This window comes from Mirounga angustirostris, unplaced genomic scaffold (assembly GCF_029215605.1).
Source record: "Mirounga angustirostris isolate CCGP_5_RB_7025 unplaced genomic scaffold, mMirAng1.0.hap1 SCAF_8, whole genome shotgun sequence".
NCBI lineage: Eukaryota > Metazoa > Chordata > Mammalia > Carnivora > Phocidae > Mirounga > Mirounga angustirostris.
The window spans coordinates 49296825-49309740 of NW_026991716.1; the positions used below are offsets into that span (position 1 = coordinate 49296825).

The 12916-nt window shown below is 36.0% G+C and overlaps 1 protein-coding gene across 13 annotated transcripts in view; it reads left to right on the top strand.

Moving 5' to 3' along the window:
• MLIP (muscular LMNA interacting protein) overlaps positions 1-12916 on the top strand; it is a 250825-nt gene that overhangs the window by 207186 nt on the left and 30723 nt on the right. For 10 of the 13 annotated variants that reach the window (XM_045867032.3, XM_045867028.2, XM_045867027.1 and 7 more), the window contains one exon: positions 8616-8822. The exons of the other annotated variants lie outside the window; for them this stretch is intronic. In XM_045867032.3, coding sequence (XP_045722988.1) covers positions 8616-8822 — 207 coding nt within the window. The remainder of the gene's footprint in view (positions 1-8615; positions 8823-12916) is intronic. 13 annotated transcript variants of the gene reach the window in all.

Sequence of the window (12916 nt, forward strand, 5' to 3'; positions counted from 1 at the left end):
CTACAAAGTACAGGACAGTCTCGCACAATGCAGAATTATCCAGCCTGAAATGTCAGTAGTGCTGGAGTTGAGAAATCCTGGACTAGACCATTTCTTGGCTCACTTCCAGCTCCAAGAATACTATGACTAATGAAGCTCAATGCTACCCCTGCCAAGACATTTTAGTTCAACCGACAGTGACTAGGTATCTTCTTTTTGTGCCTTAACTATGAACTTTTCCGTATTTGATTTATACGAAGGAGATAAATAAGCCCCGATTTATGGGATTTCCCACATACCATGTAGCCTCTAGCATACCCTTGTTTGTTAAAGGGCATGCATTTTCATTGGCACCAGGTAATTCAGGAAAGTTATGGCTTCCCCATCTTCCTATACATTTTGCCCTCATTCTTGTATTTCCCCCATTGTTAGGTTTCAGGAGAATCAACTAAAAAATAATTTTTTTTTTTAAAGAGAAATTTTTGAACATTAGGCAGTCTGTATGAAAAATGCATGTTGTTGGATGAAGTCATTCCTGATCCTGGGCCTTATTACATTTCTGCAAAATGAGAGAATTGTACAAAATACTTCTGATGGTGCCCTCTTACCCTGAAATTCTGTGTTTATGTTTTTAAATACTATTGGAATATAATAATAAATGTTATTATTAAATATTTAAATATTATTGGATGATATTCCTCATCCTTAGATGATTCAAAAAAGGAAGAAAAGGAGCAAGTGTGGCTCAGGTCATAATGTTTGGAGAGATGGAAAGTCTTGTAATCTACTGTGTAGGTCAAAATCATAACAATTAGTCCCTATTCCCTGGTATGTGGTCCCTGCAGTTCTATGGTTTCCTGATGTTCATGATGAATGGTGTTGCTGCTTCCCTCCATGCTCACTCCTTTCTCTCTACTCCCAGCATTCAACCCTTTAACATTTGTGCCAGGCTCTGGAACATATATGGGTGACTGTACGGGAAATCGAGCAGACAGTATTCCTGCCCTCATAAAGCTTAGGTTCTAGTGGATTCTACATATTTTGGACCTTGGTCTCTTTCTGTTAATCTTAACCTTCTCTGTAAACTTCTGTAGTTCCTCATGTGAAACTGTCCACTACACACTCAAGCTACACACACAATGGCCCCTGGTCCTCTGATCCTTTAAGGGACTTACTGTGACTGCTGGTTACTGGAGTCTTTGATTCTTCTGCTTCCTGCAAAGGAGAGAAACCATATGATAGAATGCAATAGAAAGAACATAGATTCTGTGTAAGCCTAGGAACTCTGAACTTCAATTTCACCCTAGAAAAAAAATGGGGCTACTCATCCCATTTCTAATAGTACCCATACTGATACCCATTCATGATTACACAAAACAGTCACTGCAAAAGGGCTTTGGACACTTGAAAGGGAACACACATTTGAAATGTTTATTGTTATCATTTCCTTTAAAAATCACTATAATTTTGGAAGGAAAGGTTTGACCCCTTGCTAAAGGGTCACCAAATATGTTCTCCTCCCCCACTGTTACGAGAAATCACAGAAGTCTCTTTTCTATATTGCTTTTTGATTTCTTCAATACAAGTTGCTCCCCTCTACCACATAGATGTCTGGTGTCAACCTAAGACAAGAATTAAACTATGTGTATAGAAAAACATAAAACTCAGCATTTTAACCCTCTAGTGCCCACTGTGATTGATTATGACATATTTTCTCTTTCTTCTCCCTTGAGCACGTTGCCATCACAGTATCTTCCCAGTGGCATCAGCTCTGTGAGGTTTGCTGTTAGACAACCACAAACGCTAAGCCCTAACTATTCCAGAGCCTATCTTGCAAATTGTATTTGAATCATTTAAAAGCCTTTTGGGGTGAAGGGGATTTGAAAAAGCTAAGCATATGCTATCTCTTTTCATACTTCACGTGTTTGCATTTTTTGGTTCAAAGAAGGATTTGAAATAGGTAAGTGTGGCTTTAAGTATGTCTGTTTTTAAAATGCATATGGATTCTTCAGAATTAGGGCTGATAAACAAGAAGTTATGCCATATGTTCAAAATTAAGAGATCTACTTTATCTTGGCTTGATCTTGGTGGAATGTAGATGATTACCATCTCTTCTTGGTAATTTGGGGTTTCTGTGAAGGTATCTGTAAAATGTTGATATGCCTTTGGCTGAAGGAGTCACTGGGTATGATGTACCTTGTAACTGTTCTTGACTTCAGGAACAGGGCATTGTTTTCAACTTGAAACTGTAGCACAAATGCTATCATTCTGATTTTAAATTGTGATAAGCTCCAGGCAGGAAAGGAAGCTGAAAATAAATGCTGCATTTGAGAGTATGTGTTGTTCTACCAAAGAGGTAGAAGAAGAGAGAAAGGATGGGGTTAAAGGCTCCAGTAATTTCACCTGGTGATGCTGTGAGTTTCCAAACACACAAATCTCTACGTGGTATGAAGGGGAACAGCGGGAGCGAAGAGAAAGTGGATTTTCACCCTTTACTTCTAAACCACGGGAAAGGGGGTCACTTTAAAATGCCAGGATGGAATAAAAGAGTCTTAGATGTGCAGGCTTTAATGAAAAGAGCCCATAGTGCCTTAAAATGCCCTTTGGTGTTGCAGTGAAAACAGCTTTTGAAGTTAAATAGTTTGACTTGATGGCTGAGCAGAAAGGAGCCTTTTTTTTCTCTGGTGGAGAATGCAGCCGATATGGCTATCGCATTAATTTTCTGATGTCACTGTCAATACTTAATTCTGCAGCATCTCCAGCTTTCTTAATAAACAGAGCTAAATTAATTTATTCAGTGCATATTGGCTGCAAAATTTTCTCTAATGAACAAAGGTGTTATTTTCTTCATAAATTCTTGTGTTCTTTAAGTTTTTCAGGATATGATATTATAATCAACTAAAATAATTCCTTCTTAAAAATCAAGCTCCTAAGTAAAGCTTATTTTATTTTGAAAAATTTGTCCTAAGTATTTTTATATTAAAAAAGACAATTCTCTAGGGGCGCCTGGGTGGCTCAGTCGTTAAGCATCTGCCTTCGGCTCAGGTCATGATCCCAGGGTCCTGGGATCGAGCCCCGCATCGGGCTCCCTGCTCGGCGGGAAGCCTGCTTCTCCCTCTCCCACTCCCCCTGCTTCTGTTCCCTCTCTAGATGTTTCTCTCTCTGTCAAATAAATAAATAAAAAATCTTAAAAAAAAAAAAAAAGACAATTCTCAAGTAAGTGAAAAGCAGTTTAAAGCATTTTATTTAGAAACAATTGTGGTAACATATCTCACTGATAGAAACATGTATGAGACAATTTTATGATCCCTGTCCTTCCCTCAAAAACTAGAACATTAGAAGATTCATCTATTGGATGCAGAAGCAGGGTAGATGATGTTCATTTCCAGGAATCATTTAGAATAGTGATCTCCAAAGCAGTATCTATCTACCTCAAGATAATTCATTGGGGTGGTGGTGGGGTGCAGGTCAGACATGATAAAGATTTTATTAATGTGTTTTTTTTTAATATAAAATAGGGTTCCCACACACTATTACCTGTGGGCCAGATCTGGTCCACCACCTGTTCCTATAAATAATATTTTATTGGCACTCAACCATACCTATTCATTATGTATCATCTGAGGCTGTTTTCATGCTACCATGGTAATTGCGACAGAACATCTGGTTTGCAAAGCCTACTATATATCCTAAGTGGACCCTCACAGGAAAAGTTGGCCACCTCCTGACTTAAAATTATAAGAAATACTTTAAGCTTTGCTGATTTATATGGATTTACATCGGTGTCCTTTGTAAGTCCGAGTGCTAGACAGTTACAACTCATATATATTTTAAGTGAGATTTCCTGGTAACGTGTCAGCTCTCCAGTTTGGTGCAGTGAACAGAGAGCCCTCAGCTGGCTATTCCTTAAACCTTTTATCTTTAATCGAAGTTCATGTGCCTAGTCGGACATATGATTTATCACAATAACTATTTTTAATTAAAATAATCCACATAAAATGAACGAGTGATTTTGTTTTAAAAAAATCTCCTGCAAAATAATCTGGATTGACTATACCACTACTAATATAGGAATAAATAACAAGAAATGGCAGTGATGATGTCATACCTATATCTAGTAAAAGCTTGTTAATAGGCATATTGTTAATTCATTATTCATATTAATATACCTAGCCCTATATTTATAGTTTTGCCTTGAGTTTTAACTAGTAATTGTATTATGGCATCATAAGATATTTACAAAGTAGGCATCCAGGACCTGGTGATGCTGGGCAACTTCAGGAATGTTTAAAGACATGAGGTACTCACTATTATAATGTTTAACATTTTGCTGAAGTCAATGATCAATGTCTTTTCTGAGGAATATTCATAAAGGAAAAATTAAAAACCCAATTTAATTGGAAACATATATATTCTTCCTGTTGCAGAAAACATTGTAAAGTAATACATAGAAAACAATAGAATGGGGGCGCCTGGGTGGCTCAGTCATTAAGCGTCTGCTGTCAGCTTAGGTCATGATCCCAGAGTCCTGGGATTGAGCCCCACATCCGGCTCCCTGCTCAGCGGGAAGCCTACTTCTCCCTCTCACACTCCCCCTGCTTGTGTTCCCTCTCTCACTGTGTCTCTCTCTGCCAAATAAACAAATAAAATCTTAAAAAAAAAAAACAATAGAATGATGACTGAAATTCATTCCTTTGTATCAGATACCATTACAAAGTGCATTAAAAACATTCCTGAATATTTAAAACAGGAAGTAGTGAGCAAATTTAAAAAAAAAATTTTTTTTATTTACTTGACAGACAGAGACACAACAAGAAAGGGAACACAAGCAGGGGGAGTGGGAGAGGGAGAAGCAGGCTCCCGGCGGAGCATGGAGCCGGATGTGGGGCTGGATCCCAGGACTCCGGGATCATGACCTGAGCCAAAGGCAGACGCTTAATGACTGAGCCACCCAGGCACCCTGGAAGTAGTGAGCAAATTATACTCTATTGCAGTTTTATTATACAGTTAGATCAAAATACAGATTTAAAATAGTCTCAGTGTATGGAATTTGTGTTCTACACATGAAATATACAAGTGACATTTTGGGGACTTAAAAGAGAAATAAGTCAGAGAAAATGTATTCTTTAAAGTAAGTGACTTCTTTGTAATAAAATTACAGTTCTATGAGAAAATTGTAAAGGTATAATCAGCAGTAGGATATATAAAATAATTGTGGGTGTGAGGTTGAAGTTACATCAATATCCATAGATAAACTCTGATGACAAGATGCAGATGCACGTGCACACACACTGTCTATAGAGAGGGCCTGTTATATAGATTACATTTATATATCATCAAGATTCCTATATATAGTAATAGAAACATAAAGAAAGATGTGTGTATGTGTGTGTGTTTGTGTGTGTATCTTTATAATAATGAGATAGAGAAGGACCAAGAATATCTTTTGAATCATTTGGAGGTTCTCAAGTTATTTTCTGGCAAAGTATTTTAAAAAGTAACAAACTTCCAGATGCATTATGACTATTTGGCTTTCCTTGCCACCTGTATATTGAGAAATGTGCTTTTCAACAAATTTTTTATTAAAGAGGAAATTCAAAATAAAATTTCTACCTGGAAGAAAAAAAAAAGGTAATGGAACTATTGTCTATTAGAACTTATGAAATACAGTCAAAATAGTCCCTGGAAGAAAACTCATGACTCTATGGTTAATGGATAAATATGAGAATAAAAACAAATGAATTAAATATTTGACTTGGAAAATTTAAGAATAATAAAATATCCTGTGCATAAGGAAAGCAAGGGAAATTAATTTGTAAGAATTGACAAAAGAAAACTGGAAAAATTAAATGTAAGGGCAAAACAAAATTGTCAACTTGCAAAGGTCAAAAATTTTCTTCTAATACTCCATTTTCCCCCCACCCCCCAGGAAACTCCTTTAGGGACCGGTAAATATGAGAGGAAACCAAGTAAGACATGGCATAGTGGAAACAGGAGATCGAACATAAGAGATAGGCAAAGAAAATTTCCAAGATGATGGTAAAGAGAATCACAGCCTAACAACTTATACAAAGCATAGAAGACAACTAGCACAGATCAGAACAGGTGCCTCAGGTGACATATATGTTAAGGCTGTCACCACCAAGAATTCTTTCATCTTTGTACCATATTATCAACCAAAGTGATCCTGGCCAGAATTCTTAGCTCTCTATGGCCTGTCCAAGTGCTGATATGATTCTGCTCTCCCCTCCTTGCCGAGTATCCAGGCTTGACCAACTCCTGAGATACGGAGTTTGGCTACAGAGAGTGTAGAAATATGAAACATTTTCTGTCTGATTGGTTAGGCCTTAGCCCTGCCGGATTCCCCATCTAGGGAACCCTCTGTTGCCCCTGGATTACTACAGTCTTGGCTTCTGACATACTCACAATGGGTTCTTGAACCCTCCCAGAAAAGCTGAAGCCAAAACATTAACCAGGGCCTGTTCTGCTCACCTTTTCCTCTCACCTTTTCCTAAGCACTGTCAACTGTCAATTACAATGCTGCCTTTTTCTTACACAGCTAGTCTTTGTGTTTGCTACTCGGTTTTCAGATTAACCACGTTCCACACTGATTAAGAAATGTAATGAGTTGTTGATAAAATAATGAAATCATTGATTGAGAAATAAAACAAAATTAGAATATATTTCAATCTAAAAGCTATCTTTAACGGGCAAATACTAAAAGTGTTCCCTCCAAGGTGCACAATAATGTGACTGTTATTTAATGATATTAGTGGTAGGGACCAATGGAATTAGACAAAAGAAAGGAATTAAAAGTATGAAAACTGGCAAAGAGGAGGTAAATTTATCATACCACTAAGTATTTGATATTTTGGGTGATATACCTGGAGCTTCCAAGAGAATTAACTGGATGACTATTACATCTGTGGGGTAACTCAGTAATGTGTCTTGGTAGGAAATCCAAAGCATTCATGTACTGACATAGAAATATGCCAAAGCTGTTGTTAAGTAGGGGGTGGGGGGGAACACAAACAAATAAGATGCAGAATGTTGCAAATAGGATGTTATCTTTTTTTTAATAATAATGTGTGCTTGTCGTGTGTATGTGTAAAATTAGTTGTATTTGTTTGATATGTAAAATAAACAATTGCAGCACAAACAATAAACTAGTTACCATTTCAAAGTACAGAGGCTTATAATCTCTCATTTCTACAAACTTAAAAAATCTAGAATTATAATTTTCTAATCTACTTAAATTTTCTGAGTTTTTTTAAAGTTAGTTTTGAATCTAATGCTTAAAAAAAAAGAAAAGAAAAACATCTACTGATACAGCAAACACATTCAACGTACACTTTAGGAAGCCAATCAGTGGTTGAAAAGTACGTGGTATTGGCAAAATGAATTAAATTTACATTAAAAATATTAAGTGTCAGTTTTAAAGTTGAATTTACTTGCTTGCTAAATATAATTTTGAACAATGTATATTATTTTGTGCTAAATTTCCATTTCACACAAAACCAAATATATTAATTCATTGCTTATGGAGCGAAAAAATGATAGAATACAGTTTTGAACTCACAAAAAATATTATATTCCTCTGAAATTTCAGTCATTAATGCATTAAGCATCTACCATATTATGCATCGTACTTGACTCTGAGGCCACAGAGCTGAATAAAGCAGGTTTCATTTTATAAGATTCATGTCCTGAAGGGTTTTACTATAGGATAATCACTATTGATTTATTTCCTTACATTAAAAATTTTAGAAATATAAGAGGTGATATATCTGCAAAAAAGTGGCCCTGTCTTTCATAGATATATACATATACAGGACCTTTTTGCAGCCTTTTTTTTGTAGGCTCAAGATTTCCCATTGATGTGGCTTTCTTACCCCCATTCCTGGCCTCATCCTGTGGGTCCTACTTCCTCAAAGTCTTTGGCATTCATCCACTTTCCAGGTTAAATACCCCTCCTAGGGAAGGCTTCATTTCCTCTCCTCTCTACACTGCAACTCATCTGTGCGCTCTTTCCAGTTTCTCTCCAAAGCCGCACACTGCTGGAAATGAAGACCTCATACGTTCTCTCCAGACTCACCTCTCCCTGATCCCTTGCGCATACTCAGCCCAACTTGACAACTTACCGTGCCATGAATTAAGCCAACGCTTTGGCCCCATTGCTTGCACATTGATATCCTCTACAACAGCTTCCCCTGTATCCCCCATTTCTTCCACACTGAATCGCATGCACTCTAAAATCAACTTTTGCTGTCACTGTCCTCTTCAACGAAGACCTTTCTAATCTCATCCTATCACCTTTGGGATGAGCGCTCACCTTCCTCAAACATTTCTCCTCTCAATACTTTCAAAAATAACAACCTTGACACCCTTCAGGAGACCCTGCAGGTGCTTGTTTCATTCTGCAGAAAAGGCTGGAGGAGGGAGACTGACAGGAATTATTGAAAGAGACAAACAATACACCATGAAAGCAGGTGTCTTGCGAGGGGCCCAAGTATGAGCAGAGGTTTCCTTCTTACTAGTAAGAGATTCTAACGTAACGTCTATCATATTTAGACTTAATTCCAAGTGAGCTTGACTTTCGTCCACTAACATGCTCTTTATACCTTTCTTCTCCCCAGGATGTGACAGTTCCTCCCAAGCCTGTTTCTCTCCATCCTTTATATCAGCCTAGACTCTATCCTCCTGCTCAGTCCCTGCTGCCTCCACAGACCCTCTCACATGCTGACTGTCTTACCCCAGGACCCTTCAGTCATTTGTCCTCCTTCTCACTGAGTGATGAACAGGGGAATTCTCATACCCTGTTTAGTGGCAACACATATAATAAGGTGAGAATTCCCTGCTGAGGTGGGAATTGTTCTTTGCTGGGAAGCTTCTTTATGCTTAACTTTTAAAACTTGAGCATAGAGGAAACATATATATTAAGAATCTTAAATATTTGTGTTAAAGCCCATGACCTTACAAAAAGATAGTAATTAACCTTGAGAAGTTATTCAATATTTATTTTTGCTTTCAAAGTCATTTCCTGATTTTCATTCCTCATTGTTTAATGTTCTAACCCCAAGGTGGAAATCCCAAGAAATTTTCCGAAACCTTACAAGATAGCATTATTAATTTATCTTTGAGTCTCAGTTCAATGTTCTTTAAAAAGCTTCTCTAAATTATAGTGCCTTAATGAGGAGGCACTTACTGTTGCAGTCAACTAGCAAAGAAATCCTTAGAATTTCTACAAATATCTGTAAAAAGTATTAACATCTCATTTTATTTTATTTTATTTTTTATTTTAGTATTGTTGGCACAATGTTGCATTAGCTTCAGGTGTACAACATAGTGATTCAACAAGTTTATACCTTATGCTATTAACATTTTATTTTAAAATGTGTCTATTTGCCTCATAATATATAGTGATGGGATATGTAAAATGAGGTGTTAATTACCCTAAAGAAAACATAATATTATATATATATCTTATATATTAAATACTTTAATATATTAATATTTTATTATATTTTTACATTTATGATATAATTTATATATAATTATTTAAATATTTTAATATTTATATAAATTATATATATTTATATATTAAATATATATTTTTAAGTGAAAAAAGTAAAGTTGGCTTTGGAATGCAATCATAAATGTTCTATTAGAAGCAGGCAGTTAATAATACCACATAAGGCTTACAAGTGCCCTTTGTTCTTCTGAGCATTACCATAAGGTCATCCTAGCTATTACAGACTCTCAGATTCTGAAAATTTCACAAAAGAATTGATTAGTTAAACTCAACCTGCAATTAATTTTTTTAACTCAAAATCTAGTTTAAAAACATTTATTTTGCCAGTTCTCTATATCTAATGGAATACACCTTTGTACTTGGAAACCGGTAAAGGCCAGAATCAAAATGTTCTAGAATGTGGTTGTACAATATCCCTTGGGCCCTGAAATGTTTTTTTGAGGAAATGCTCATAAACTCAGTCTAAAGACAGTCATCTAAAAAATGAACATTATTATGTGAAGAATATTTTATTTTTCATATTTAATAGCATCTATCATGACTGATCAACCTGAATTAAACCTTTAAAATATCCATTTTCTGTAAACAGAATGTTTCTGGGCAAAGTTCAGGATGACAGTCTTATGACTTTTGTTTCTTACTCTTGGATTAGAAAAAAGAAGCATTTCAGGGAAAGTATAACATTTTAAATGATTTTATGTTATTTGAAATTCTTCCTGATTTAATCCTTGCCAACATATATGAAATCCATTTAGCTATTAAATAAAGTTAGTGATTCTGAGAATAACATAACCATATTCTTATAAATTGTCATCTATGAGAGGATTATAATTGTTTTATAAATATCAATTACATTAAGTAGCTTATTTTTTGAAATTTTGGTGGTACTTTCTAGAACCATTCAGCATTCACAGAGGTTCAAGGATAGAGTCAGTATTTCATCCATATTTTAATCTGTACTTGGTCAGGTTATGAAGAACAATATATAAAAGTGATTTGAGGTTGGACAACTATTTTCAGTTTACACAATCTTCATAATATATTTTGTCTTTCAGAGTCTGAGATTTATTGATACTGAATAAAGAAACATTCATATCAGAAATAATAATAGTAATGTAAGATAATATTTCTTAATGGAAGATTCAGAACACTCAATAGTCTTGTACTTAAACTGCTCGCATTAAAATATACAGATTACCCAATTTGATATCTATGTCTACAAACCTTGGGTTATAAATATAGGGCTGGTAGCATATCGGGTTTCAAGACTTGTCTTTTTTTATTTGAAATAGTTTCTTGTCTGAAATTGTAAAACATAATCTGCCATCTAAATTAACTTCTCTCCAATACCCTAACGTCATTGCCAGACATGGTTTATAGCTTTACCTACTAGGCTCATCTCCAAATTCAAATCTTCCTATAATTCCCCCTAGAGAACCACACTGAACTTGACTTAACTATCTTTGATGGTCCCTCATTAACTGGGGCTATAGAAGATGTTTAACAGGTTTTATTATTCTTCTGTTGAATCTGTAGTGTGTGTTCTTGTCTTCTAAATCTTCATCAGACTCTGTGTGTCCTGTATCTTTACCTTAATCCCTACCCTCTTCTCTTACTTTCAAGATAGAGCTCTATCATATGATGTCATATCATATGTGATGATGCTCAGGTACTTTCCTTTCCATCTTGTAATAAATCAGGAGATCCTTTTTTTCTTCAGGTCTCACGAAGGGAGTTATTACTGTTACTTCTTTCTTTAATCCTTCAAAGTAATATAGCCCTATGGTTAAAAGCATGATGTCTCTAGACAGTCAGTCTAAGTTCATTTCTTGACCCCACTCCTTCCAGATGGTGATTTTGGGTAAGTCATTTAGGCTCTGCATGCCTCCATTTATTCACCTGTAAAAGGAGGATGACAATAGTACCCACCCTACTAGAGTATTACGAGATTAGGATGTAGTAATATGTAAAAAGCAGGTAGGACAGTGCCTGGAACATTACAGGAACCATATAAGAGTTAGATCTTATTATTAATAAGTCTTTCTGGAGTGCCATTCCCAGCATTCTTTTGAATCACTTGTCCTTTTTGTGTTGGACCCCTCCTCTTTGCAGAAACCTCAAAAAAAAAAAAAAAAAGACGGAATGAACTCGTCTCTATCCTTTCCCTTGATAGTGCTGCAAGCCTAGTAATTTCAAGACTTTGTCTCTCTCAAAGTGATCAATAGCCATTATCTCCATTCTCCCTCTATAAACTCATGCTTTAACCCATTCTTGAGAGCATTCTGTCTTTTTGCCTCAACCACTCTATTGAGATTGCTCTCTCAAGGTAAACCGGTTGTCAGCAAACTCAGCTGAATTTCCTCAGTCCTCCGTCTCTTTTATCCCTTGCAACAACTGACACAGTTGATCATGCATTCTTGAATCTCCTCCTCACCTTGCTCTTGGGATCATATGTACTTTCCGACTCCCTGACTGCTCCTTCTTTGTTTTCTTTCTGGACACTTCTTCCTCTTCTCTCTAATGGCCTCCTGTCAGATACTCACCCACTCACAGACTTTTGTGATTACCTTAGTACTGATAATTCTCAAATCCACATTTCCAATTCTGTTTCTCCTCTGAGATCTAGTTTTATATCTTTAGCTGCTCACTTGTCAGTTCCCCTAGGATATCATATTGTCACCTCAAACTCGTCATTCATTTTGCCTCCAACTAGTTCTGTTCTGGCTTTCCTACTTCTGTCATTAATACCACAGTTCTCAGTCCTCAAACTCAAACTTGATTCAGCAATTATGCTTTTTCTGCTTTGTCCTCATAGCTAGTCATTCATCAAATTGAGTGGATTCTTCCTTTGTTATGCCTGTCATGTTGTTATCTCTCACTATTCTTTATTATTATTCTACTTTACTTAAACCAAACGACTTATTTTCCTCCAGGCATGCCTGGGGAATTTTTTACTGTTTAACTTGCTCATGCATTCTCCTCATATAAAATACCTTCCTTCTTTCCACCTTCCTTATGCAAAGCAAACCATTCTCATCCTTTATGACCTAGTCAAATTATCCCTGCTCCTCTGTGAAGTTTTCCCACTCATCAACATTCAAAGTGATGTTTTTCTCCTGTGCCGAGGTATCTCATACATATTACAGGTCATCTTGTATGTGTTTGTTGTGATTATCCTAGTGTCCATGTAGGGTGTGACGTGCTTAATATGATATTTTTCACATTGTAAGCATAGCAATAAATATGTGTTCATGATGACCAAATCCTAAAATGACCCAGGCTATTCACTAGGAGCCCAAAATGCTTGAATATTTGAGATTATTTCCATCTTAAGTAGAAATGAAATAGAGTCAATCTATGGATTTATCAGTACACTGAATCCAGTTTTAGTCAGTTGAGAATCTC